The sequence below is a fragment of the Neofelis nebulosa genome, chromosome 8 (assembly GCF_028018385.1).
Source record: "Neofelis nebulosa isolate mNeoNeb1 chromosome 8, mNeoNeb1.pri, whole genome shotgun sequence".
NCBI lineage: Eukaryota > Metazoa > Chordata > Mammalia > Carnivora > Felidae > Neofelis > Neofelis nebulosa.
In genome coordinates, this window is record NC_080789.1 from 58,753,504 (window position 1) to 58,780,137 (window position 26,634).

The 26,634-nt window shown below is 59.5% G+C and overlaps 1 protein-coding gene across 2 annotated transcripts in view; it reads right to left on the reverse strand.

The window, feature by feature from the left end:
- The window catches only part of LRP1 (LDL receptor related protein 1), an 81,150-nt gene that overhangs the window by 1,037 nt on the left and 53,479 nt on the right, over positions 1 to 26,634 (reverse strand). For both annotated transcript variants that reach the window (XM_058742306.1, XM_058742305.1), the window contains 49 exons: positions 26,492 to 26,621; positions 26,224 to 26,350; positions 25,651 to 25,802; positions 25,429 to 25,553; positions 24,756 to 25,133; positions 23,233 to 23,422; positions 19,759 to 19,963; positions 19,176 to 19,368; positions 18,296 to 18,421; positions 17,956 to 18,084; positions 17,559 to 17,678; positions 17,233 to 17,346; positions 16,778 to 16,927; positions 16,571 to 16,693; positions 16,144 to 16,260; positions 15,834 to 15,962; positions 15,438 to 15,560; positions 15,203 to 15,343; positions 14,930 to 15,120; positions 13,981 to 14,164; positions 13,791 to 13,876; positions 13,497 to 13,616; positions 12,788 to 12,975; positions 12,447 to 12,652; positions 11,749 to 11,937; positions 11,029 to 11,177; positions 10,510 to 10,603; positions 10,273 to 10,389; positions 9,904 to 10,023; positions 9,441 to 9,563; positions 9,161 to 9,286; positions 8,631 to 8,747; positions 7,847 to 7,953; positions 7,610 to 7,742; positions 6,637 to 6,756; positions 6,403 to 6,525; positions 5,917 to 6,057; positions 5,672 to 5,806; positions 5,480 to 5,599; positions 4,290 to 4,558; positions 3,561 to 3,739; positions 2,957 to 3,063; positions 2,593 to 2,709; positions 1,956 to 2,132; positions 1,669 to 1,809; positions 1,393 to 1,566; positions 961 to 1,122; positions 370 to 544; positions 70 to 171 (listed from right to left, as the gene is read on the reverse strand). In XM_058742306.1, coding sequence (XP_058598289.1) covers positions 70 to 171; positions 370 to 544; positions 961 to 1,122; positions 1,393 to 1,566; positions 1,669 to 1,809; positions 1,956 to 2,132; positions 2,593 to 2,709; positions 2,957 to 3,063; positions 3,561 to 3,739; positions 4,290 to 4,558; positions 5,480 to 5,599; positions 5,672 to 5,806; positions 5,917 to 6,057; positions 6,403 to 6,525; positions 6,637 to 6,756; positions 7,610 to 7,742; positions 7,847 to 7,953; positions 8,631 to 8,747; positions 9,161 to 9,286; positions 9,441 to 9,563; positions 9,904 to 10,023; positions 10,273 to 10,389; positions 10,510 to 10,603; positions 11,029 to 11,177; positions 11,749 to 11,937; positions 12,447 to 12,652; positions 12,788 to 12,975; positions 13,497 to 13,616; positions 13,791 to 13,876; positions 13,981 to 14,164; positions 14,930 to 15,120; positions 15,203 to 15,343; positions 15,438 to 15,560; positions 15,834 to 15,962; positions 16,144 to 16,260; positions 16,571 to 16,693; positions 16,778 to 16,927; positions 17,233 to 17,346; positions 17,559 to 17,678; positions 17,956 to 18,084; positions 18,296 to 18,421; positions 19,176 to 19,368; positions 19,759 to 19,963; positions 23,233 to 23,422; positions 24,756 to 25,133; positions 25,429 to 25,553; positions 25,651 to 25,802; positions 26,224 to 26,350; positions 26,492 to 26,621 — 7,264 coding nt within the window. The remainder of the gene's footprint in view (positions 1 to 69; positions 172 to 369; positions 545 to 960; positions 1,123 to 1,392; positions 1,567 to 1,668; positions 1,810 to 1,955; positions 2,133 to 2,592; positions 2,710 to 2,956; positions 3,064 to 3,560; positions 3,740 to 4,289; positions 4,559 to 5,479; positions 5,600 to 5,671; positions 5,807 to 5,916; positions 6,058 to 6,402; positions 6,526 to 6,636; positions 6,757 to 7,609; positions 7,743 to 7,846; positions 7,954 to 8,630; positions 8,748 to 9,160; positions 9,287 to 9,440; positions 9,564 to 9,903; positions 10,024 to 10,272; positions 10,390 to 10,509; positions 10,604 to 11,028; positions 11,178 to 11,748; positions 11,938 to 12,446; positions 12,653 to 12,787; positions 12,976 to 13,496; positions 13,617 to 13,790; positions 13,877 to 13,980; positions 14,165 to 14,929; positions 15,121 to 15,202; positions 15,344 to 15,437; positions 15,561 to 15,833; positions 15,963 to 16,143; positions 16,261 to 16,570; positions 16,694 to 16,777; positions 16,928 to 17,232; positions 17,347 to 17,558; positions 17,679 to 17,955; positions 18,085 to 18,295; positions 18,422 to 19,175; positions 19,369 to 19,758; positions 19,964 to 23,232; positions 23,423 to 24,755; positions 25,134 to 25,428; positions 25,554 to 25,650; positions 25,803 to 26,223; positions 26,351 to 26,491; positions 26,622 to 26,634) is intronic.

Sequence of the window (26,634 nt, forward strand, 5' to 3'; positions counted from 1 at the left end):
CGAGTGTCCCGCTCAGATTTGGGGAGGGGGAGATGGTCTAGGTCTTAGAAAGGCTCAGGTCCAACTCACTGGCACTCAGGCATCATTTTGCTGTTCATGGTACAGGAACCACCATTGCTGCAGTGGCCAACACAGGTCAGACAGCTGGGGGCCACCCGGCCATCAGAGCAGCTGCAGGAAGGAATGACAGGCTGGGTGGACTGGGAGGGGGTGTCTGAGGTGCTGAGGAAGGGGTGGGGCCGGGAGGGGGTGTCGGAAGTGCTAAGGAAGGGGCAGGGCAGGGGGGTGGGTGGGGCAGGCCAGGGAGCGTGAGGCCGGGGCAGGGCAGAGTCAAGGCCGGGCAGAACCGTGGGGGCAGGCCCCACTCACTTGCAGGTGACGTCCCCACTCTGCTTGTTGACCACACAGGCTCCGTCCAGACAGCGGCTGCACTTGTTTACCTCGCACCTTGGCCCCTCGAAGTAGGCGGTGCAGCGGCACTGCCGGGAGCCGTCGGCGGCCATCTGGCACGTGCCAAAGTTCTCACAGTAGCTGGAGCACTGCCCTGCAGTTGGGGGGTGGGAGAGGAGGTGCCTCAAGCCCCACCCTCATGAGGGTCCTCCACAGGTTGTGGGTGGGGAGAGCCAGACACTAAGGGGACTCCTAGGTCTTTTAGGTGACTCTCACCTCCTCCTGAGCCCCCTGCTGCCCCCCTCCCCCGTCACAGGTTTAGAGTATAAGGACGTCCCCAAACAGCCTGGCAGGGCACTGCTTTCGCTTGAATAATCCTGATGCCACAGGGCTCACCACCTTGGGAGAAGTGTGCTGACACCTCTACAGGGATGGGGGGGATCACCTAGAGACTGCTTGAGCTGCGAATGGCCTCCCTCCCCAGAATCTGCCTCTTGACCATCACCCTTGGCTCTAGGTCCCCGAGCTCCTGTCATCCCCTCCCTTGGGGCCCAAGGATGGCTCACTCACGGTACTGGCAGCGGTCACCCAGGAAGCCAGGTAGGCATCGGCACTGGGGCTGGTTGCCCTGGTTGACGGTGCAGGTGCTGTTGTTGGCACAGTAGCCCGCACACACCTGCTGGGTGCATTTGGGGCCCGTGAAGCCTGTGGGGCAGCGGCACGTGGGCATGCCTGGCGGGAGAGGATGTGTGAGTGGGACCGTGGCCCACCCAGGCGCCGGCCCCACTGGAGGGGACCAGGGCTGGGAGGCCCGGGTGGAAGGCACGCAGCAGAGGAACGGGGGCACTGGGGCTGTGGGCTGCGGGCAGGAGGGGAGACAGAGGGGGAGCAGGGTGGGACAGGGTCTGGGGATCCGCCCCAGGCGGAACCAGTGGGCTGAGAGGTGGGAGGCTGGGGCTGAGGAGCCGGGCGCAGTCTTGGCGGGAGAACTGAAGGCCGTACCAGAGGGGGAGGCAGCGCAGGTGCCCCCGTTGCGACAGTACTCCCAGCACTGGTCCAGCTCACACTTGTCGCCTGTGTATCGGGGCTGGCAGCGGCACTTGGGCTGCCTCCGTGCATTGAGGAAGCAGCTGCCGCCATTGAAGCACTGCAGGTTACAGGTTCCGGGTCGAGGAGCTGTGGGAAGGACCATCAGGGCACAGAGCCAGGGGAAGAGGGGAACTCAGGGAAGAAGGTCCCGGGGCAGAGGGTGGGGACCTGGGAGGGGCACAAGCATACCATCTGGTGGTGGCGTGGGCGAGGGCACGGCCACACAGGTGCCATTGTCCAGCCGCTTCCCGTTGGGACAGGTACAGACAGGCCCGCTGGGGCTCAGCAGGCAGAGCCACTCACACTTCTTGCGGTCACAGGGGTTGGTCACTGCAGGTGTGGGCAGGGGTGGGAGGATGCTGAGCCTCGTGGACCCAGAATGTCCCTGCCACAATGCCCAGGACCCGAGGCTACAGCCTGGAGACTCTGCCCCCAGGCCTTCCCAGGCCCAGACTGGGCTGTCCCCCTGTGCCTACCTTCAGGCTGTTTGTGTTGGTGGTACAGGACCACATCGGAGGCGTGGCTCAGGCCCCCTGTCAGGTTGATCAAGGGGCTGTGTCCAAACTTATGAATCTTGAAGACACGATTATTAATGTAGGTGACGCCGTAGATGTAATCCTCAAAGACATCGATGCTGAAGGGGTGACTTAGGCCTGGGGGAGGAGGTAGACTCAGAGGGGACTCAGGCCCTGGTCACTCTCCAGGACACCTGGGCTCCTGTGTCACCTCAAACTCAACACATTCCAAACAAAACTCCCCCCAACCTGTTCCACCTCTTGTGGCCACTACTGGCAAAAGGTCCCATCAGCCCTAGACTTCTGCGGTCAGGAAGGACTGCTGTTCCCTCTCCCCACATCTACTAAGCTCCTCCTGCCACCTTTGTTGCTTCCATGCAACTCAATGTCATTGGTAGAATGAATGAATGGGCAAGTGGGCCAGAGGGTGCAGGGCTGGTACACAGGGAGTCCAGTGGGGGTAGGCCTAGAAGGCACTGTAGGACTGTTGGGGGCCAGGATGAGGAGGATGGCAGGTGCTGGGTGAGGCCTTTGGACTCAGTGGGGAGGACAAGAGGCCCGAGGGCAGCGCTGGCTGAGGCTGCTCTAGGATGCTGACCTCGTTTGCTGTCAGCAGCCACGATGGGGTCCGTGCCATTGAGCCGGATGCTGCCGATGACTGAGAGCTTGGCATCTGCCCAGTACAGCCTTTCATTGTGATAATCCACAGCCAGGCCTGAGGGGAGGCAGAGAGCACTGTGAAGGCCCAGCCTCTGCCACCCCAGGCTCAAGGAAAAGCAGAAGTGTCTCCATGTTTGGGACAGCTCTACCCTGTTCCCATGACCACTCCCAGTCACTTCTAGAAAAAGCCTCCATAACTCATTGCCCATCCCAGTCCAAGCCCCTTCTCCTCCAAGCTTTAATGTGACCTCAGGGTCAGCAAACCCACCCCTCCCACACCCCTTGCCCCTGCCTCCACGGACCTGTAGGCCATTGGATGTTGTCCTGTACCAGTGTCTCCCGAAGGGTCCCATCCATTGCTGCCGTTTCAATTTTGGGGTGATTCCCCCAGTCTGACCAGTACATGGTGCTGGGGAAGGAGAAGAATTGAGCATGGGTAGGACCTGAGGGCTGCCAGAGGAGGCTGAGCGAGATGGGCCACCAGGTTGTGGCTTGGGCATAGAGACTGCTGGGTATTGGGAGGAGAGTGTTCTGTCTACCTCCTCCAGAGAGAACGAGGGGAGTCAGGTCCCTGATCAGGTTAAGGATCTTTTACTCTAAAACTACAAGGTGCCAATCCAGAGACATCAAAGTGGGCAGAGCTGCCCCCTGGAGCAAACAAGCAGCCCAAACTTGGCTGCACATGATGGCCAGGCAAGTGGAGGGCAGGCCCCTGCCCGAGCAGGCCAGCTGGGGATTCTGGGCAAAGGCGGCACCGGGGAGCACCAAAGATGGAGGTGGCCTGAAGGCCCAAGGGCCGGAGGAGGACTCCGACTCCAGCGTGGTCTGGAAGGGGAGGGACACACCTGGGGATGCTGGGCTGCCCCAGAGGCTTCCCTGGCCTTCCCCCCCGGGACCCCCGCATACCCTCTCAGCGGGTCCACCACAATGGCGTGTGGCTCGTCGATCATGCCCGAGATGAGCGTCTTGCGGTTCTCGCCCTTCATTTGCGCCACCTCGATCACATCTCGGCCTGAGTCAGTCCAGTACACGTTCCCGGCCACCCAGTCAACGGCGATGCCCCGTGGCATCTTGAGCCCTGAGATCTGAATGGGGGAGGGTGATAATGTCAGGGGCTACCACCTTTTGTCTTCCTGCCCATTATCCCCACCTGCACCTGCCAGCTCGTCCCTGTTAAAAAGTCATCCCAGATCGGGAGCCGGTTCTCTGATTTTGAAGAGGTTCAATGGACACTTACCTTATGGGCCATACCTAGAGCTTTCACATGTTTTGCTGGATGAGATATTATTACCTCGCTCTACTGAGGAACAAAGGCCCAAAGAGGTCAAATAGGTGGCTGAGACTGACACAGTGGATGGCGGTGACAATCAGGAACTGAACGTGGCTCTGATGCTGAAGGCCAGTGTGTCCATCGTACCCTGCCACCTTGGGCTGCAATGTGGCAGAGCCAGCTACTGATAATTCTCATTGCTCTGTCCACCTGTCATGCCCACAACATAATCCTGAATGCCTTTGCCCGTCAGTCTCACCCTTTGTCCCCTTCCACTGTCCTTTTCAAACCCTGCTCTGAACCCTCTGCTCTTTGCAGTCTTCCCATCCAATCTGTGGAGATCCCATCCCAGGTGGGGTGCTCACATTGAGGTGGGTGACACCCCGGTCAATCTGTCGCCGGTGGCGGTTGGAAGTGGTGGGAGGTGCGGCAGGTGGCAGGCTGCGGTAAGAGATGGTGCCTGTGTGCCAGTTGGTCCAATAGACACGGCCAGCCTTGACATGGACATCCATGGCATCAATGCGGACACTCTCGTCACCCTGGAAGGCCTGCTCGTAAGCCGAATGGGGGTGACTGGGGAACAGGCTGCGGATCTCATTGTCATCGGCGATGTATAGGACCTGATACTCAGAGCCTGGAGGGGCAAAAGTCCCGGTGTCAGGTGCAGAAAAAGGCAGGGGCAGGAGGCCAGGGCTGGGGGATGCCAGGCCTGGTGCCGGGATGTGCTCCCTCCTCTCCTTCCCTGAGCTGGTCCAATAGGACCCGCTCCTCCAGGAAATCTTCTCTGCCTCTCCAGCCTCAAGGACTTCTGTCTCCTCATTGTCACTGGCTGGCATCACCACACTGTGCTACATGCTGTCTGATATATGCCCGTGGGCACACATGCATGTGGGGGTGTGTGTGCACTGGCACGGAGGGGTGTAGGCACGCACCGGCACGTGAGTGCATCTGGACGTGCGTGGTGGGGCTGTGTATTCATACATGCCCTCGTGTGCACATGGATGTGTGTGCACGGGTGTTTGGGGGGGTGTCTGTACACAGGCAGGTGCAGGTGTGCGTCAGAGCATATACACGTTCCCACCCCCCCAAAAGGTGAATGAGATGATAGTTGTGTTAACTCAATGAAGGGAAACCTTTCACCAGGTGTACATACATCAAATCATCACCTGTTCACATTAAATATCTGACAGTTTTGTCAATTATATCTCAATGAAGCTGAAAATAAGAAGCAAAGGGGCTAGCTACAACGTGATTGTGTGGTGACGCGCGTCTGTGTGCTCTCCTCCTGGGAGTGGCGGGTGAAGAGGCACATGTGGGATATGGGTATGTTGCCCCCACCCCAGACTTCTCCAGATGAACCAGCTCCCCAACCAGCACCCCGCGCACTGATGCCAGCCTCTGTGCTGCTGGCAGCTGGGCCCGTGGGTCTGGGCTCCTGCGCCTGGGCATGGGTGTGCCAAGGGGAGCACGTCCATTCACGTTAGTCCCATTTACACTCTGGTGTTGCATAGCCCCACCCACTCTTTCTGTCCTCTTCCGGCTGGTAGGCTGGTACCTTCGGCCTTGCAGGTGTTGTGAGTCTTCATGAAGTTGCGGGCGCAGCTGCAGAGGTGGCCACCCTTGGTGTTGTTGCAGAGCTGTGAGCAGGTGCCGAAGCGCAGGCACTCATTGATGTCTGAGGGTTACAGGGGAGGGTCATGGAGAGTCCCGGGTTTCTTCCCGCCCCCTCTGAGTCCCGCCTTCTTACCTTGGCATCCGGGCTGGCCTGGCACAGTGTGGAAGCCCGAGCGGCAGGCGCAGTAGGCGGCTTTCTCGGTGCGCACGCAGCGCGCCTCATCCCCGCAGATGCTGGCGTTGGTGGCGCAGCTGGTCAGCTTGGGGTCTGTGGGGGACAGAGTGGGCCCTCTCTCCTGAGCCACCCTGGGCTTGGGCCTGGGTTCTCTGGCCCTCCGCAGGCCCCCCGCCGCCAGTTCCTTAGCACGCAGGGCTCACCGATGCTGCAGTCCTCCTCATCAGAGCCGTCCCCGCAGTCATCAAACATGTTGCAGCGCAGCGAGGAGGACAGGCAGCGCTGGTTCCGGCACAGAAACTCCTTCTTGTCTTTGCAGTGGGGGGTCTGGGCCGTGGGGGGCTCTGGGGAAGGTGGGGGCTTCAGATCTGGATGTTCACCACCCTGGGGCCTCCTCCCACAGCCCCCTCTCCTCCCCCAGCCCCCTCCCAACCCTCTGCCCCCCCACTGTGTCCGGGGCTGTTTGTCAAGCTTCAGGGGATGCTCCACCTCAAGACCTAGGGCACCGGGCAGCCTCCCTGCCTTCCTCAGAAACCTCTCTCTCCCAAGGAAAGGCCCCCAGACTCCCCACAATGGATACTACTCTCCCCCCACCACCGAGTTTCCACCTGGCCCGCCGCCACCCACTGTGCAGTACCCAAACTATCACCCCCGCCCCGCCAGGCTGCTTCCACTGGCCCCCTGCTCACCACAGTCCTCCTCATCAGTCCCATCCCCGCAGTTGTCTGTGCCATCGCATTGGCGCCCGATCCACAGGCAGACGCGGTCGTTCTTGCAACGGAAGGGCCGGTTAGGAGGGCACACAAACCTGGCTGCAGGGGTGGGAGGGGACAGAGCCAGAATCAGCCTTGGGGGCGGGCCTGCAGCGCCAGGGAGCATGAGAGCCCCGCCTCCCGCCCTGGGCCCCGCTCCCCCAGCCTCACCGCACTCCTCAGGGTTTTCGTCTGAATTGTCCCCGCAGTCATCCTCGCCATCGCACTTCCATGCCAGCGGCTTGCACAGCGTGTTGTTGCACTGGAACTCGTCCAGGGGGCAGGTCCGCACTGGGCGCCGGGGGTGTGCAAAGAGCCAAAAATGAGCCCTGAGCCCCAGGCTGGCTACTGGGGGGCAGGATCTTGCCCAGGCCCTTCCCACCACAGGAGGTGGCCCAGAGGGGTCACCAGGCAAGCAGTGGTACAACCAGAATGAACCCAGGTCTCCTACCTTTATACCTGCTGGGCAGCTGAGCAGAACTGCCTCGTCTGGTATTTAGGGGAGAAGAGGCCTTTTTGGGGAAGTGTGTACACAGAGGCCAAGAGTGCCCTCTTTCTCTAGTGGTTGTGGCAGGGCACTGGGGCCTACTGTAGTTCATGGCAGGCAGAAAGGAGGAGCACTGGGCTGGGAGTCAGGAGACCCAGGTTCCAGACTATCAAGGCAGAGCCAGGATGTCTGTCCTCATTGTTGGGTGGGTCTCTGCTCTAAGCCCCAGGCTTCTCTTACCCAAGCTTCACAGTGTGGCCTCGGGCCACTGAGCCCAGCCAGGTTAGCCAGGGGCAGGCACTGTCTCGTTGCTCCCGGAAAGCAAAGTGAACAAGGACTCTGTTTGTCAGGGCAGCTGATTGCCCTGTAGGAACTTGTGGGGTGGAGTCTGGGTGGACACAGACAACAGGTTTCTGCTGGATTTTGGTCCAACTGGCCCCTTGACTAAGTGCCGTTGTGGAGGGAACAACCTGTCCCAACGTGTACCCAGAGGCCCTGTGTGTTGTTCACTGCTATATCCCCAACGCCTAGAACGGTGCCTGACACATGGCAGGTGCTTAAGAAATATTTTTTGTATGAACAATGACTACAGAAGACAAAGAATGAGGTGAATGACTGGGCCACATGGTGGGGTGGGGGGTGGCGACAGGGCCTCACCGCCAGTGCCACAGGCTTCCTCATCACTGCCGTCCATGCAGTCGGCATCCGCATCACAGCGCCAGCGCAGAGGGATGCAGTGACCACTCTTGCACTGGAACTGGTCCATGTCACAGCGGGGAGTGCAGTCTTTCTGCGGGCACAGGAGCAAGCATCCTGGTCAGATCGGGGCACCCCTGTAGCTCTGTTCTGATTCTTCTGAGGCCATCCCTCCCTCCTTCTCCTCTCCCTACACACCTCGTCTGAGCCATCTGCACAGTCATGGTCCCCATCGCATTTCCAGCGCCCAGCAATGCAGCGGCCATTGGCACAGGAGAACTCGCTCTCAGAGCAGGGCCGAGGGGCTGGAGAAGGACAGGGGAGAAACACACCCCAGGAGGATGGGCACAGGGACTCAGACCTTGGAGTATCTCCAGCCCTTGGCAGAACAATACCACCCGTCCTTGTGTCCCTGAAAGCCACAGTTGACTGGCATAATGACCACGCCAGCCAACTGGCTGCCCTCATGGGATCAGCTGGGTACAGAGGAGGCTCACACTTACCCCTCTGGGGAAGACACACGAGAGAGGGCATGGGTCCCTGGTTCTGCCCTAGGGACAGACTGTGTGCGGGGGGTCGAGGGGAACAGGAGAGGGACAAGACCACTAAGACAAGCACCAGGGTTTAGGGAGAGGCCAGTAAAGGATGATGGGCTGAGGCACAGCACGGGGACAGATGGGTGGGCTCTGGGGCAGTGGCAGGGGGTGTGGTGGGAGCAGGGGCACATCAGAGACACCTACCTCTGCAACCCCAAGAGGACAGTGTGAAAATGGAGAGAAACATGAGATGAGGTGAAATGGCACAAACTCAAATACACGACATGGAGTGGGGTGGGGTGGGGTGAGCAGGGAGGGGGCACCTGACCCCCAGCCCTGGGAGGCAGCCACCTGTGCCGGCCAGCCTGGTGGGGACAGGGGTGCTGAGAAGGGAGGAGCCCCAGGTCTGTGGGGGTGGGGCGGGGCGGGGGGGTGGGGGGACATACTGCAGCTCTCCTCGTCTGAGTTATCCCCACAGTCGTTGTCATAATCGCACTGCCAGCGCCCTGGCACGCAACGGTTGTTCTTGCAGCGGAACTGGTAGGGCTCACAGGTGCGCTCGTCTGGGGAGGCAAGATTGGGAGGCAAACATCGGGGCAGTCAGGGACAGAGCAGGGACAGGCCCAAGGGTTTCAGACAGGCATGGGCAGGATGGCCAGGAGTGGGAGAAAGATCAGCGGGGGGAGGCCAAGCAGTGTTCTGAGATTCGAGAAGGTTATGGGGCCCAGTGGGACATGAGTGGGAGGAGCCGCTTTGGGGAGGGGATTAACAGAGCCCCCTCTGTTAGGCGGGCAGAGAAGATTCTGCGCTGGTATGTGCCGAGGAAGTGCCGGTGGAGGCAGGGACGGGGAATCAGACAGGGGGTGGTGGTCAGGGGAAGCCGAGTGCCAGGCGGCTTGAGCCCCAGTCAGCAGGTGGCCTGAGTCCTGTCCAGGCCGGATGCCTTCCCCTGAGAGCGGGGTCTGGGGAAGCTCACCACACTCCTCCTTGGGCTCGTCGGAGCCGTCCCCACAGTCGTCCTCTCCATCACACTTCCAGCGAGCGGGGATACAGCGGCCGGAGTCCTTGCAGCGGAACTCATCCACTCCACAGGTCATCTGGGCTGCAAGGGGGCAGCTGGTGGTGAGGGGGAGGATCCTTGCAGGAGCGTGCCGGGAGGGCAATGCAGTGGCCGCTGGTCACCCGGGGTGGGGATGAGGTGGGAACAGCAGACGCAGTGGAGGGAAGGTGGGCTCTGGGGGCACCAGGCAACTCACTGCAGTTGGCAGGCTCATCGCTGCCATCCACGCAGTCGTTGTCCCGGTCACAGACCCAGACTCGGGGGATGCAGCGCTTGGTGATGGAGCACTGGAACTGGTTGGGGGCACAGGTCACTTCGGCTGCAGGGTAGGGGGAGAGAATGAGGACCTGCCCATTTTTCCCCCACCACAGTTTGAGATCACCGTCTTCTCCCTCTTCCAAGCCCTGGCCCTGGTCCCACTAGAAATTTCTTAGGAGAAAGGGACAGTTTATCTCCAATTTTGGTGCTTTTTGTTTTCTGAATCTTCACCTTTTCCCAGCAAACCAAGTCATACCCTGTATAATTTATGTCACCCATCTAATAACATTACTTGACAGCCACATGGCCCAGAGAAGTGGTGGGTAGACTTCTTTGTGCAGTGTGTTTCTGTGTCTGTTTCCCCGCCACCCCGCTCCCTGCTCACAGCCCCGGGCACTCACGGCAGTCCCTCTCATCCTCCCCGTCTCCACAGTTGTCCTGCCCATTGCAACGGAAGATGCCGGGGATGCAACGGTTGGTGTTGGTGCACTTGAACTGACTGGGCAAGCAGACGTGGATATCTGTGGGAGGTGGGGAGGAGGGTGAGGTAACTAATGGGGGGTAGAGGATTCAGGAGCAGCGAGGAGGTACCTCATCCCCTCAGTGGGAGCATGCAGGTTCAGGGCCTAGAGCAGCAGGAGTCCAGCCTGGAGAGGAGGCTGCTGTGGGCTGAGCTTCCTTGTCCTTGGAGTTTAGTAGGAAACCTCCAAGTTCCGGGGAAGGAGAAAGGGGGAGGGAGGAGGGCAGACAGTGGCTGGGCAGCTCTTTACCGCAGTTGGCCTCATCACTGTTGTCCTGGCAGTCGTTGTCCCCGTCACAGATGAAGGCAGGGTTCGTGCAGATGCCTGTTGAGCACTGGAACTGTCCTGGGCGGCACTTGAATTCGGCTGCCAGGAGGGGAGCCACAGAGTCAGAAAGGCTGGGGCTGGGCATGGCCACTCAGAGCCTGGAGAGTCAGGCTGCCCCCGGTGCAGGACCCTCTTGCCACCCCTGCTCTTGGCACTTACGACAGTCCGGGGGCTCGTCTGAGTGGTCCCCACAGTCGTCCTCTGTGTCACATTTCCACCAGAAGGGGATGCACTTGTCATTCTTGCACACAAACTGGAGGGCAGGTGGGGGCAAGAGGGGTTGGTGGGGGTCTGGGGAAACTCAGGAGACTTTCTTTTGGGGGGCTGCGATGTTTCAAAGAAGCGGGAGGACCAGGGTAATTTGTGGAGGTGCTGAGCTGGATGGAAGGTTGGGATATGATGAGTGCAGGAAGGCCAGGTGATGGGGTATCTGTGTGGGGGTCAGGGTGGGGGGTGCTGGTAAGGGAGGGTCAGGGTTAGGGTGTGGGGGTGTTTGTGTGAGGTGACAGGTATAAAAATATTGCTGTGGGGAGACAAGAGGTAGGCAAGAAATGTGGGGGTGTTAGCGTGGGAAAACCAGATGCGTGAGGACATTAGAGCGGGTGTTGGGGTCCGAGGAGGAGTGGAGGTTGGGGGAACGAGGCATTGGTGAATGGGGGTCAAGGGGAAGAGCCTCACCTGACTTGCTGTGCAGTTGGACACACAGGTGCGCCCATCGCTGCCCAGGTAGAAGTTGGTAGGACAGGCACATTTGTGGCCCCCACCGGGGGACAATAGGCACAGGTTGCTGCAGCCGCCATTGTTGACCTTGCACGGATGATTGGGCACTGCCAGAGAGAAAGTGGCTAACGGGCAGCCGACTGGACCCAGTATATGGGCCAGGGCCCCCTGAGCCACTGCCCTCTGGCAGAATGAGGGCGGCACTCACTGATGCCACATTTTCTGGTCTTCTGAAGGCTGCCTAGCCCACTCTATTCTGGACAGAGGCAGGACAGATCCAAATCCTACTCCTTTAGGAAGGAGCTGAAGCCAGAGAAGGGAGACGACTCTTCTTGAGGTCCCAGGATCAGGCCAGCCCTGCAGCCTCATATGCTGCCTCACCTGTGCCCTCCCTCAGGTACAGCCCGCCTGCCTTTGGGGTCCTGCCTTGGCGGTCCACACCTGGACGCACCCTACTTGACTGGCCTCAGGGGCTTGCTGCTACAAGACTCCTGGGATGGACCCAGGCTGGGCTGCAGCTCCTGAGAGCCTGTTGATAGCCTCCCTAATTTCCCAGTGTCTGGCAAGCACTGCTCAGGCAGTGCTAGAGAAGAACCAATCCTGCTGGGCCATATCCTTCCCCGGGGGCCCTGCATGCCAGGCTCACTCTTTGCTGGCTCCCACCCCTTGACTGCTCACCATCTGGCTGGCGCAGGGCGTGGAAGACATGCAAGTCCATGGGCCGGTGCAGGGTGCTGATGAGGAGTGTCTTGTTGGTGCCCGTGGTCTTGTGGGCTCGGTTGATGGACTTTGTCTCCCAGTCGGTCCAGTACACGTAGTCCTCAAACAGGGTCAGTGCGAAGATGTGTGGGATGTCCTGGCTCAGCACTGCAGACGGGGAGGGAATGGGCCCAGCAGCCGGTTAGCGCCTTCCCTACTGGACATCCTTAACCCTACAATAACCCTGTGAGGTGGGCGCCAGCCCCCGTTCCAGATGGTTAAGTGGCTTCCCAAGGTCGCACAGCTAAGTGGCAAAGCTGGAACTCAAACTCAGGCCTTTCTGACAGCAGGTTCCTGCTCTGTAATATTAGAGGATGCCCTGTGCCGAAGCACCCCAACCCCAGGCATCCTACTCCTGTCTTTCTCGGGGCCCCGAACTGTGCATGAGAAGTAACTTCTCTTTCTCCTTCAGATGGTGGCCTCATGCCTGGGCTTGTCCAGGGGGCGTACATCAGGGTGCTCTGGATCCCCATTCCCCTGGGGAGATCCCCATTCTCAGGCCATGCTGTCTGACTTTTAACCTTATTCTTGCCCCAAAGGCCTGATCCTCTGTACTCCAGACCCCACCCCCGACCCCCAGAGCTGCTGTGCCCAGGCAGCCTCACTGGCACACTGACCGACGTGGCGATTAGAGCCATCCAGGCTGGCAAACTCGATGTAGTCCTCACGGGCATCAGCCCAGTAGATGCGTTCGGTGACGTAGTCCAGTGTAAGGCCATTGGGCCACGTGATCTTGGTGTCCACGATGACACTACGGCCAGACCCATCCATGCCTATCCGGCCGATCAGTGAGTGGTCACCCCAGTCTGTCCAGTACAGGTACCTGGCAGGTGGGTGGGCAGTGAGCCCCAAGAGATCCAGCGACTGGTCCCACCAAGAGCCTGCAGGGAGGCTGGGCCTGGATGCCTGAGCATACTGCTTGCTTCAGGGGCTCCCCCAACCCTCCTTGCCCTCGTACCCATTCTGCACGTCCACCACCAGAGCTCTGGGCTCACGGAGGCCAGAGCTGACCAGCACCGTCCGATAGGCCCCGTTGAGCTTTGACACTTCGATGGTGTCCCGACCTTTGTCGCACCAGTACAGGTTGCCACCCACCCAGTCCACAGCCAGCCCGTCAGGGTTGCTGAGGCCTGTCCGGTGCAGCACCTGTGGGCAGAGGCAGGGAAAGAAGAGCTCTGGATGACCAGGGGTATGACCCTCAGTCTCTCTGGGGGCCCAGCACCCCCCCAACTGTGAAGTAGAGCTTCCTCCCCCAGCTTGCAGGGAGGACAATGGATGGAAAACGCCCAGGCCTAGTGTCAGCTGAGGCTATAGGAGAGGGGTCTCCAGAGGAGAGCTCCTGCACCCCAAACCCCACAGTGCCTAGGGGCGTGAATTTAAGAGAGGGCAGCCATAAGGGGGAAGCTACTGATAATGAGGGAAAAAGCAGGAGGAATCTCCTAGACCTCACTCTCTGAGCTTGGAGCAGAGGAAGAAGCCAGGACAAACAGAGTTAGGCAGTGACTTCGTGGGGAAGGAAGAGGAGGAAATAATTCAGTGGGATGCGATGGGTGAGGGGGAGATGGCCTTGAAACACAGTGAGCCCTCTGGGGAGGGGCACTGCGGCTGGATCTCTGGCCCCCGAAGCCTAGTTTGTCTGCTGAGGAGTGGGCTGCCCCTGGCCTCACCTGCACATTGCTTCCATTAAGGTGCATCCTTCGGATCATGCTGCCCTGGGTTGTCACGTCTGTCCAGTAAATCATCTGCTCTCGGTAGTCAAAGTCCAAGGCGACGGCATTGTTCAGGCCCTGGGTGTGGGGGGTGGGGGATGACTACAGAGTCAGGACGCCGGTGGCTGGAGGAGTGAGTAGGAGGTGACGAACATGGGCCCAAGTGGGGAGGGTGAGGGGGCTGGGCAGGGAAGGGAAGATAGCTCTGGGCCTGGAGACAGGGGTGGGGGTGAGGAGGGCCGGCTCTGGCACCTGCTTCAACAGCGTGTAGTTGGAGCCGTCCAGGTTGAGCTTGCGCAGGTAGTACCGGTTGGCAAAGATCAGGAATGGCTCCTCATCTGGAGATAGAGCGTCCTGGTTCAGCTGCCAGCTGGGGCATGTTCTGGCACCCCCGGTCCCCAGCTGCCTGAGCCATCCGACCCCCTCCATGCGCCCGTCTCACCAGTCACCGCTTTGCAGCTGTGGGGGTCGCCACCGCGAGGGGCGTAGCCCTCTACACACAGACACTTGTAGCTGCCGTGTGTGTTGATGCAGCGCTGGCTGCAGGGGAAGGTCGAGCTGCACTCATCCACATCGGCACACGTCCGGCCGTCATCCTTCAGGCGGAAGCCGGGGCGGCAGCGGCACTGCAGGCACAGGGAGGCTTGGGCTGGGGAAGGGGCTGTGGTCGGAGCCTCTCGCCCTGGAGCCTAGAGCTCTGGTTCCCTCCACCCCGGGGGCTGGCTGGCTCCGCTGGGGAAGCCCAGCCTTGAGGGGCGGGAGGCAGGCAGCAAACAGATACTGAGCCATCTGGCTCTCACTCCAGCTAAGCCACTGCAGTGACCGATGACCACCCGATTTCTGTCCCCAGAGGTCGATGCTCAGGCCTCATCTTATGTGACCTGTGAGCATTATCTGACAGAGCTGGTGGTGCGCCTCCTCCAAGGTTTTCCTCACACGGCTCTTCTCCCACGCCAGCGGCTGCCCCTTCTCAGGCTCCTCTGCCAGTCCCCCATCACCTCCCTGCCACTGGTGTGGCTGAGCACAGGCCATCTACACGCGCTCCATTGGGGAGCCTATCCAGACTCATAACTCCCAGATTCTGGGCTCCTGTCTGGCCTCTCCCTTGACCTGCACACCTGGACTTTGGCGCCTGCCTGACATCTGCACACCCCTCCCTCTCCCATAGCCCTTGCTGGCCCTACTTTCCAAGGGGATGCAGAACCCAACCAAGTAAAGGTTTTGATTTTGTTCCTCTGCTGTGTCCCCAAGTGCCCAGAGCACTGCCTGGCAGAGTAGGTGCCGAATGAGCCCTTGTTGAATGAACGAACAAATGAACGGACGAGGGGTGGAGAAAGGAGCTCCCGCCAGCCTTGGGCGAGTGGAAGCTCCCACTCCGGGGTGGGACACACCTTGAAGCCAATCTTGAGGTCCTCGCAGTCCTGGCTGCAGCCACTGAGCTTGCGGCTGAGACACTCGTTGACATGGCAGCCGCGCTCATCTGAGCCGTCACCACAGTCATCCTGGCCGTTGCAGAGCAGCGCCTCGGCCACACAGCGCCCGCTGCTGCACAGGAACTGCGAGGAGGCGTTGCACTTGTGCTCTGCAAGGGGTGGGGAGGGCAGGTCAGGGGGGCCATTGGGCCAGGGATGGAGGGTGGGGAGGGGGCCGTGCATCGGGCCCACCTGGGCTGGTGCAGTGTGGGTTCTTGGGGGCCTCGTCGCTCTGGTCGTGGCAGTCATTTTCCCCATCGCACTCCCACTGGCGGGAGCTCAGACAGCGCCCATTGGCACAGCGGAACTCGTTGGGGCCGCACGTTGGGTACTCTGGGGGAGGAGGGGCCGGGTGAGTTTGGGAGCTTGGGCATAGGGAGGGCAGGGTGCACCCCTGGTGCCACCCCCAGGGAAGCCCCGGGCTCACCACACTCCGGGGACTCGTCGGAGCCATCGGCGCAGTCACGGTCATGGTCACACACGAAATGCTTAGGGATGCACTGGCGATTTTGGCACATGAACTCACGGTCATCACAGGTGCTGTTGTACACTACGGACAGAGACAGACATGGCCCCTCAGCTCCCCCTGACTAGCTGATGACTGTCACACGGGACCTTGGTGGGGTCTGAGTGGCAGAGTGGACAGAGAGCACTGGATGGAGGGTCCAGACACCCATGTGGGTTGTAGACAGAGCTCTGCCACTGACTGCCCGAGGGACCCCTGCTGAAGCACTTCCTCTCCTTGATTTCAGTTTTCCCTACTGCAAAGAGAGACTGTGGCTGCTTGCTGCCCGCCCCACTCCTCATGGCCCCTGCCACTCACAGCAGCCGGCCGCGATGCTCTCGTCGGCACCGTCAGCACAGTCCTTGTCACCATCACAGAGCCAGCGCTCGGGGACACACACATGGGTGCCCGGGCAGGAGAAGGAGGAGGGGCCGCACGTCTTGCCTTCTGTGGGGGGAACAGGGAGCCGCTGGGAGCAGGCACAGTGGGCCGGGCAGCGGGGGTGACATTCCCACCACTGTGCCGTCCATCCCTCCCGTAGTAGGGCATGTGCACGTGTGGGTGGCATGGGGGGGGGCTCTGTCCCTCCCGGGAGCAACTCCCCGACCCGATCCCAGCCACCTCTCACCACAGTGAGCCGCCTCATCTGAGCCATCCCCGCAGTCATCACTGCCATCACATAGCCACTGCTTGGAGATGCACCGATGGTTCTGGCACTCAAACTGGGCCTCCGAGCAGAACTTGTCTGGGGCAGTCGGAAGCCAAAGTGAGATGGGGGGAGGGGATGGCATGGCACTGAGCTGGGCAGGCAGGTGTAGGGTGCATGCCAAGGCATCCCTCTGTGGGGGTCAGCATGAGCTAGAGAGATGCCCCCTCCCCCCTGGGGGTGGGACCTGGGGTTAAGGCCCTGGGTGCCCTTCTCCTAGGAGGACATTTCCTGGGAGGGAACTAAAAGGTGAGGTGTGGACAGTGACTCAGTAACTCTGGTGAAGCCCCTGCCCGCCGTGGGTTCTCTGGGCTCCCAGCTCGGGTGGGTGGGCCCTGTGGTCACTCACTGCAGTGGGTCTCATCCTCGCCGTGCTCACAGTCGTCTTCCTTGTCACACGTCCAGCTCATGGGGATGCAGCGCCCACTGGGGCAGGCAAAGTAATTCAAGGGGCATCTGGGTCGCTTCACTCCTGGGGGGAGAGGGAAGCATGAGGGCACTGCCACCCTGGGGGGGCTGCCGCCCGCCATACATCTGACCCAAGGCTGGTGTAGACCTGGGCAGTCGCGCTCGTCGCTGTAGTCCCCACAGTCATTGGCACCGTCACACACCCAGCTGGGTGCATAGCAGAGGGAGGTCCGCTCACAGGGCTGGAAGCGCACTCCTTTCACCCCCAGGCGGAAGTAGCTGCTACAGTCAGTGGCGCCTGGTGGGGGCAGGGATGAGGGGTGAACCAAGGTTCCCTCCACACTCCCTCCGGGGGCAGCTGCTGGCCTGACAGTGGCCTTGGTGTTTTAGAAAGTTGCATGGTGTCCTTCGGGGGAGGGGGTGCTGTCCACCCCTTCCACTCACCCCAGGGAGCCCAGGCCTGGGGCGGGGGCCACACAGGCTGTGAGGGTGACAGAGGCCGCCACGTGGGCCAAAGGGATGGCAGGGAGGAGCCCCAGGCAAGAGGCAAGGGAGTGAGACGGGAGAGAGACTACGAGGCACCCAGGCAGGGGTGTCACTCACTGCAGTTCATCTCATCGGAGGCGTCCTCACAGTCCACAAACTGGTTGCAGCGGCTGGAGTTCCCAATGCAGGTGCCGTCCCGGCAGCGGAATTCTCCCACTCCGCAGGCCGTCTCTAGAACAGCACCCACCCCCAGACCATCAGGCCACAGTTTTCCACGTTGGGGGCAAGAGACCCCAGGCCAGAGCTCCTGGCCCAAAGCACCTGCCCAGGCCCACCGTGGAGCACGCTGAAGCAGACCCCATGGGGCCTGGGAACCAAAGCTCAGCAAGGGCGGGGCGTGGCAGAGGTGGGGGTCTGAGGGCCAGGTCCCGGGTCCCACTCACTGTTGCAGGGAATCTCATCTGAGCCGTCCCCACAGTCGTCTGCCCCGTTGCACCACAGCATGTTGGACACGCAGCGCCCGTTGTTACACTGTCGGAAAGTCTTCTTGCAGCGGCGTGAGTCTGCGGACAGACGGGGAGCGGGCCAGCAGTCAGCGGCAGTGACAGGGGAGGCGCTGCCTCTGATGAGACGTCATGCATTTGTTCCCTTGACAAACTGCTCAGGGGCTGGCACAGGGCTAGCGGCGGTTCTGCCCTTCAGGACAGCTGTGGAGTGGGTCACGGAGCTTTGCTCCCCTCACTCCCACACCCTGCCCCACTGGGGGCTGAGGCAGTCGACTCTGGAGGCCAGGGGTAAGGGAGGAGGGTTGGGGCACAGAGGCTGGAGGAGGCGCCTTACTACAGTAGGATGGCTTCTCGTCAGACTTGTCCTTGCAGTGGGAGACACCGTCACAGGTCAGGCTGAAGTTGATGCACTCGCCGTTGGCACACTCAAACTCATCTTGTGCTCGGCAAGAGGAGTTCACAGCTGTGGGGGCGATGTGGAGGGAGCTTCATAAGCCAGGGTCCTGCGGCCTCGAATGTCTCTACCCCTGTCCCCCAGAACTGAGGTCATCCTCAGTTTCTCCTAGATAAAAGTTTTCACGAGGGTGGGCTACTGGAGTCTAGGAGGAGATGGTCCCCAGTGTGTGCCCAGGGTCCCCCCACCAGTGTCTGTCCTCTGTCATTCCCTCTCTCACCCCGGCAGGTGAGGTCCTCTTGGAGGATGCGGCCCCCTCGGCAGGAGCAGTTGACATGGCCTTGGTGAGTGAGCAGACATAGGTCTTGGCAGCCCCCGTTGTTGACGCGGCAAGGGGAGAGCTCACCTGAAACAAGGACAGAGGACAGCGGGCTAAGAGTGTCCCCAGTTGTGCACACACAAAATGCCCACACCCATTCACATAGCTTCACTGAGCTTCCTAGCCCTGGCCCTGGCACAATGGCACATGGCTGGGGGAGCAGAAAATGTGCTAAGGCAGGGCCAGTGGGAGTATTGGGGCTGGGGCTGAGGTTGAGGGTGTGTGTGCTCTTGGGGCGGGGGGTGACGTGGGCTTCGCCATGTGCTTTGAGGAGAGTCAAGTCGAAGGAGCCTAGTGGTGGGGCCTTGGAGTATGTGTGAGAGGCATGGAAAAGCTGTGGATCTGTATGGGGCCCCTCGGCCAGGCAGGCCCAATGTGGGAGCGTCTCTGTGCACACGCACGTGCACGCACAGTGTGGGGTAGGCAGAGCCTGGGGCGCATGTGTCTGATCAGGCTCTGGGAGCGCGTGTGGTTCTTGGGGGGAAGAATGGCTAGGGCATGTGCTGGGGTGTCAAAGATTCAGGTGAGACCAGCTGTGGTGTGCTATGAGGGTGCATACGTGTGCACGCACGCTCAGATGTCTTGAGGGAGCTGGAGTAGAGGAGTGTTGGTGTTTTGGGTTTCTTGGGGGTGAAAGCGTGTACACTTGTGTGTCTGCACGTGGAGGCTGTGGGAGAACAGGACCAGGGTGTAGTGTGTGTGTGTGTGTGTGTGTGTGTGTGTGTGTGTGTGCTGGCACCGGGGGCAGGAGAGCAAGGCTGGTGGTAGTGGCCCCACTCACAGCTGTTGGTGTCATTGGCCACGGCGATGATGCCCATGGGCTGCTGGGGGATGTCCACACGCAGCAGCTTCATGTCACTGCCCACGTACTTGTTGGCCCGCTGCACAGCCCGCCGCACCCAGTCGGTCCAGAAAATGTGCTCCCCGTACACAGCCAACCCGAAGGGGTGGACTGGCTCGGACTTCAGGATCACCTGTGGCGACAGCACTAAGCCCGTCACAGGTAGGCTCAGGCCTCTGGCCCCAAATCCAACCCCCTGCAGCTGGCCCCAGGGGTGGGGGTGCCTGGCCTTGGCCGAGATCCCTGGACACAGTTGCAGAATGGGAAGACCTGCAGGGGAATCTTGCCATGTCCTCATTTAATTGATGAGGAAGCCACGCCCGGACAGGATGAGGGCTGTGCAAGGCCACACAGCTAAGCGGCAATGTCAGTGCCTCATTCTCCTCCCAAATCTTCCCACCATGTGGCTTCCCTTTCTGTTGCTCCGTGCCCAGGCAATCTCCATTTTGGCTGGCCAGCCGTCCCCTGACCCCTGATCCTAGCCTGCCCAGTGCCACCTGTTCCATCTGCCCCACAGACTCACATAGCGGTGGGAGCCGTCATACTCGCAGCGCTCGATCTTGTCTAGGGTGGCATCGGAGAAGTAGAGCTTCTCGGCACGGTGGTCGATGGCCAGGCCATTGGGGGTGCGGATGTCCTTCTCGATGAGAGTCAGGACATTGGCCCCCGACAGGGCCGCCCGCATGATGCTGGGGTGCTGCTCGTTCCAGTTGGTCCAGAACATCAGGCTGGGGGAAGACAGGGACACGGGGATCAGGACTCAAAGCCAGGGAGTCCGCAGTGGAAGGCCCAGGCTGGGGCAAGGAGTCAACCAGAACCTGAGGGTCAGCCAGGGTGGGAACCAGATCCCAGCACAGCAGGCCACCTCAAAGCCACCCAGGCCAACACAGCCCCGGTGCCCAGGAAGGGCCCAGCTGCTGCATAGTCGGTGCGTGTGTATGTGTGCACACGTATTTCTCAGTGTCTGTGAAACGGCCATCTGTGTTTACTGAGAGACAGTGTAGCCAAGTAAGTCAGGTTCTGGGTTCCCATTCTGGCTCCACGACGTACAAGTTAGGAACCTCAGCAAGTGACTTAACTTCTCTGTGCCTCAGTTTCATCCTCCATGAGGTGGGGATAACACTATTACCTGCCTCATAGAGTGGTTTAAGGGTTAAAAGAGTTAATATTCATCTAGTGACAGCTGGTAGATGCCACATGAGTATTTCATATTATAGTAAAACCTTGGTTTGTGAACGTATTTCGTTCCAGAAACATGCTCGTAATCCAAAGCACCCGTATATCAAAGTGAATTTCAAGAACGCTTGGCTCAGTTCTGATCATGTGACATTCATCCCAGCTCTGCTCCTTCCAAGCTCTGACCTTGAACCAGCCTCTCGTTTCTACACCTTGGCCTCCTCTCAGTAAAGGAGGTGGTAAGATCAGGCCTTGCCTGTGCTCCTTTTGGGGGTGGTGAGGCTCCAGAGATGGGTGCGGATGACTTCAGGGCTGGTCAGGCACTACACTAGGTGTGACAGTGTGGTTTTCAGACCACCTGCATTGGATCTTGATTCCTGGGTCCTCTGTCCCAGATATTCGGGGGCCAGGGAACCAGCACTTTCCAGCACTCCCCAGGCAAGCTTCATACACTCTGGAGTTTGAGAATCATCTAGCTACATCTGTTCTCTGGCTGTCTCATAGGACCTACCCCTGCCTCCCCACCCCACCACATGCTTCCATGCCCTCTGCCCTCTGCTGCTCTGGACGCAGAGCTGTCTTCTGGCTGGCTGGCTGGTGGACCTGTCTCCTCAAACCTCCCCAGGTCTCTTTTTAACACCCCCTCCACAGCCTCTCCAGCACATTTGAGCTATGGCCTCCTGCCACTATGCTTCCACTTAGGGAGGTGCTGGCTATCCCCAAGCCACTGGGAGCTCTTGAGGATAAGTCTCTGATTTTAAAGGCCCCCATCCTGGGGGGAGGGGTGGGGTTCTGGATGAGGGTTCTTGGAATCAGAATGGGAGTTTGGATGGTGGCACGACGCCATCAAGGATGGTGGCATCTGTCTCTGGCTTCCATAGGAGAAATGGGTATGCCAGGGACAGCTGCTAGAATCATCCTCCCTGCTTTGTGGGTGCCCAACCAGGGACTTCGATGTCCTCAGGTAGAGCCCAGTTCACTCTGCAGTGGGAAGTGGCTTTCCTTCTACCATGACAAACTGTTATATGTGGAAGAATGACATGTCCTACAACTGAGGATTTCAGTTTTGGTAAAACCACTCCCCAGGAAGTGGCTGGCAGGGAAGAGCAGGGAGAAGGGGCTGTCCTGAGGGGCAGGCTGTCAGCAGCCAGAATTGGGAGCAACCTGGGAACTGGGGCCAGCTGTAGGGGAGGCTCAGCAGGAGGTCCCTGCCCCTTTCATCACACTGGCCCCCCCCAATTCCTCCAAGGCACTCGCTCCTTCTGGCCAGGACAGGGCCTCTCCCAGACAGTTCAGCTCTTTCTCCTGCACCCTGCCCTGGATTTACTTCACCCCTGTCATCCTCCAGACCTCAGCTCAGCTGGGTGTCCTCGAGGACACATTCCTTGATATCCGGCCCAGGTCAGGTCCTTCTTACACACTCCTAAAGCTCCCTGCAGCCTCATGGCTAGCATCAAATATGCCTGAGGCAGAGCCAATGTCCATCTCACCCTCCCCTTGATCCTCAGCACATCGTTGGTTCCCAAAAGCCATTTGCTGAGCCTAGGCTCAGAGCAAAGGAATTTGGTGGGCAGCCATGAAGGAGCTTCTGAAGTCACAAAGCTCCACCATCTCTAGATTGGGGGTGGGAGGCAGGCAGGGGTGCCCAGGAGCATCACCCTTCCACGGAGGTTCCAGGCCCATAAGGGACAGGCCCTGAGGCCAGCCCAAGACAGGTAAAGTTACCAAGGGTCGCAGAGGGCAGATAGGATCTTTGTCACGAGCCAGGTACATGCAGGACAGGGTGAGGCAGGCCAGGGACAGAGGACCCTTGTGCTGGTCTGCGGGGCCAGGCAGGCTGGGCTGGGGCTGGCCTCGAGTGATATCAGGCTAAGGAATCTAGGTTTAGTCGGTACACTCACCATTTCTAAGTAGCTGCTTTTGGGTTTTGTTTGTCCCTTAGTTTCCTAGCAAAGCTTTGGGAAAACATTCCAAGTGCTGCTGAATTCTGGGGGAAACAGTTTTGCTTATGTGTGGGCCAGGATTTCTAAGGGGAGGAGGTGGTTCACTAGAGGCCCACACAGTGGGAGTGGGGGCTGCCCCTACAGGAGAACAGGGCAGGTGGAGACCAGGGCAAGCACCACCTCCGGTATTTCCTCCCAGGTTCTCCTGACTCATGCTCTGGACTGCCTTGCAACCTGAGCCTCGCTTCCAGGGCCCTCCCCAGGTCTGCTTCTGCTCACAAGAGCCCTTTGATCGGGCATGGGGGAGTCTCCTCACAGTCCTTCCCTGCCTACAGCACTCCTTCCTTTGGCTCTTGCTCAAAGCACTGCCCTGTGTCTGGGCCATCCTTCCCTGGCCTTTCCACTTCTAGGTCCTGTGCCAACCTGCCGCCTCTGTGGGGCCTCTTGGTCATCACCGGTCTCCATGCTTCCCAGCACTATGATTTCTCTCCTCAGCTAGGTCAAAGCTTCCAGGCAATAAGCGTTCAGTGAACAGTCTTGGCCTGAAGCTTGGAGTCTCAGAAACACAGAGGACCTACTATGTGCCTTGAACATGGCTTTCTGATGAATGAATCGACTAATCACTGAGCCAGAATTGTCCTTCACAACCCCCCCCCCCCGCCCCGCCCCGATCCTCCTCTTGGTTCAGGCACCTGAAATATTATTGTCCTATTACAGATGAGGAAACTAAAGCTCAGACAGTTTGGACAGCTGGTCTAAGGTCATGGCAAGGAAGTGGCTGATCTCAGGTGAAAGCCAGCCTCTCCTGCTGCTTCACCCCCCACCCGGGGCTGCCCGGAGTGGTTTCTGCCACCCACTCCCTACACCCAGCAGCTCACTTCTGACACTCGTCCAGCACAAAGGCTCGTGGGTGGTCGTCTCCAGACATAGTAATGACCGTCTCACGCTCAAAGGCCCCTGGGCGGGTCTGGTCTACTGTGTGGCGGGTGATGGTGGATGTTGTGTAGCTTGTCCAGTAGAGAGTGTCCCAGCCACGGTGATAGGCCAGGCCCTCCACAGAGCCCACATCTGCAAGTAGACAGGAGTAGTCATAGGTCGGGATGGAGCCAGAGAGCAGAGCCGAAGGGGCAACCGGGGCATGAACTCAGGGGGAAGGCCTGGAGCACCCGTTCCTCTGGCATATGGGGGCGCTGGAAGGGGATATGTGGGAGCTGAGGAGCATATGGAGGCACAGTCCTTCGCACCCCAGCCCTCCTGTCCTTCCCTATTTTCTACCCAAATGATCCATGGCCCATCTCCCTGACCCTTCTTCCTGCTTCTCCCCACAGCTGGGTAGAATTGGCTTTATGGATTTTAGTAAATCACATCTGACTTGGGCTGTACAGGGTGGGAGCTTCCTGCTTAACAAGGCCAGAACTGGATTGATTCTCATAGACATCCTAAACTCAGGTTAAAGAATTAAGTGCACAATGGGTAGTGGAACCATAGCCTAAGGGGATTTTAGTGGCCTCTAGCTGTATGTCGCTGTGGTTGCCAGAGGCTGCATTAATAGAAGTACTGTAGCTTAAACAATGGCCTGAAGGGAGGGGACAGTTCTTGCCAGTCTCTCCTGATCAAGTTACAATCACAGGGTATCTAGTTTAGCTTTGGCCACATTTTTAGACAGGCACGGGGACTGGACTGTGTGGAGCAGGAAATGTCCAGAGGAGGGTCAAAGAACGGATCTATGTTTCTCATCGCTGTATACCAGCCACTAGAATAGTGTCTGGCAGGTCTCCGTGGCCAGAATGAATGAATAACTGAACAAACGAGTCAAAGGACCAAGGGGGTATCCAGCCTGGAGAAAAGAAAACTGTAAGTGGAACAAAACAGCACTTTTCACAGAGCTGAAGGGCTGTCCTGGGGTGACGGCTCTAGCACCCACTGGTCTCTGTGGGGTGCACATGACACCTGGGCTGAGCTAAGCGTTCATACCTGTGGTTCAGGTGATCCTGTCTCATTATGCAGATGAGAAATCTTGGACAGCACAGGACAAGTGCCTGAAATCCTGTGTCTTGGGTTGAACCCAGCCTGTCTCTGCAGCCTGTGCTGTGAGCACTGGACACACAAAGGAGGGTTTTGGCTTATTCTGTGCAGCCTGGGGGCAAACTAGGATCAGAGGGGGAAGCGAGAGGGGGGCCAAGTGTGACTCCAAATGAGGAGAAACTTTCAAGTAAGTATAATGGGTGCAGTGTGATTTGCTGGCTACTTGTCAGGGACGCAGTCACAGCTGGGATTCAGACCTGGGGCGGAGTGGGCTGGCTGATGTCTGAGGGCTTTTCTACCCTGAGTCGGTGCTGGTCCTCTGCACAGCCCCCTACCCCCCTCCCCCCTTCCTGGACAGATCGGGGTCTGGGCTCACTCTCCACAATGGTGATCCTCCCCGAGCCATCGTCATTGATCCGTTGGATGTTCCCAAAGTGGATGTCGCTGAAGAAGATGCGATTGGGGGTGCCCGGGGAGGTGCCTGCTCGGTAGTCAAAGGCCAGAGCGATGACATTCTTCATGTGCTCAGGATCCTCAAAGGGTTGCACGGGTGCATTGAGGTTGCGCTCATCAGACAGGTGGATGCTCTTGAGGATGGTGCGCTCTGAGTAAAGCAGGTAGCCCGCGTACTCCCGGCACGACGCCCCGTCTTCAGCCAGCATCCCATGGGCGCAGGCACACGCCCGCTGCCCCCCGCCCCGGTACAGGCACAGCTGCTGGCACCCGCCATTAGCCACTGCACACACGTTGGTACCTGGGGGGAGGGCATGGGAAGGAGGTGGTTATGGAGGGCAGGGCCCACCTTGGGAAAAGGCTCACCGGTGCCTCTGGACTCTCAGCCAAGGTGGACGCTCTGGTTGGTGCACTGCTCTGCCTCAGCAACTCGGCACCCAAACCCATCCTTGAGCTCCTCAGCCCCTCTTCACCCCCCTCAGGTCTCTGGAGCCGCTGGAAAGTGTCCCTGTGGGTTCAGCGTCTCTCCCGGCCCCTCTCGGTCTGAGAAATCACCCTGTGTGCCTCTCCTGCCTGGCCCAGAGCCCCAGCCTCACCTTTCTGCCGGTCCCGGTTGAAGACTTTGATGTCTTTGAGCTGGACGCCGATGCCTGTTCTCAGGGGCACCGAGTCTGTGGCATTGTCTTTACTCCCACGCTTGATGGAGCCATTGGCGTGAGTCCTAGGGGAAGGGAAGGCCAGGCCGTGAGCGGGGCATCGACAGAGGTCAGGAGGGAGGGAAAGGATGCCAGGGAGAAGACCAGGGCAGAAGGCCTCACCTGTCACTCCAGTAGATGAAGTCCTCAAACACAGACACTGAGAACATATCCATATTGTTGCTGGACAGAACCACCTCACGGTTCTCACCCGTCTCCAGGTCGATCCGCTCGATCTTGTCTGTCCGGGCATCGCACCAGTATAGCTTCCCATCCTATAGGCCAGAGGCGTGCACCTCACCTCCAGTGCCCAGCACTCTACACCAGCCCCAGTGTCCTGGGCAGCAGGGCTGTCCCACTCACCCCTGCCTCTCGTATCTTTCTCCTCCTTTCTCCATATCCTCCCTGCCCTCTGACCTGCTGATATGCCGACCCTTCTAGACATGCCTTCAGTCCTCACTTCTGAGTGACAGCACACCCTCTCCCCCATCTCTAGGGCGGTAGGAGTCCTACTCTGGGTTGGAAGCTGGGCCAGAAGACCGCAAGACCTATCCTGGGTCCATATCTCCCCACCGAATGGGGGGTTCACCATAGGGAGAGTCTATTGGAAGCAGAGTATAGGGTAAGGGGAGCCTCCCCCCCACAGCATGGGGTCCAGATATCCCGAGGGCTCCAGGGCCAAGCCTGCATTCAAACCTGATAGTCCACCGAGATGCCATTGGGCCAGCTGATGCTGACATTAACCAGCACAACTCGCTCAGTACCATCTAGCCGAGACCGCTCGATACGTGGATACTGGCCCCACTCAGTCCAGAACAGATACCTGTGGGGTGGAGGAGGCAGAAGTGGGGTGTCAGTCCCCAGACCATGGAGGAGAGAGGGTCTCATAAGTGTGGGCTGTGGAAAGTGACCAAGCCAGAACCAAGCCAGGGCTGGGAACTGGACAGCCTGTCCAGCTTCTCACCCCTTCTCTGGGTGGACAGTGATGGCTCGGGGCTTATCCAGACCCTGGGAGATGACCACGTAGCGGAAAGAGCCATTGAGCCTGGCGACCTCGATGACATCAAAGCCTTGGTCTGTCCAGTAGATGTTGCCTGAGGAGGGAGT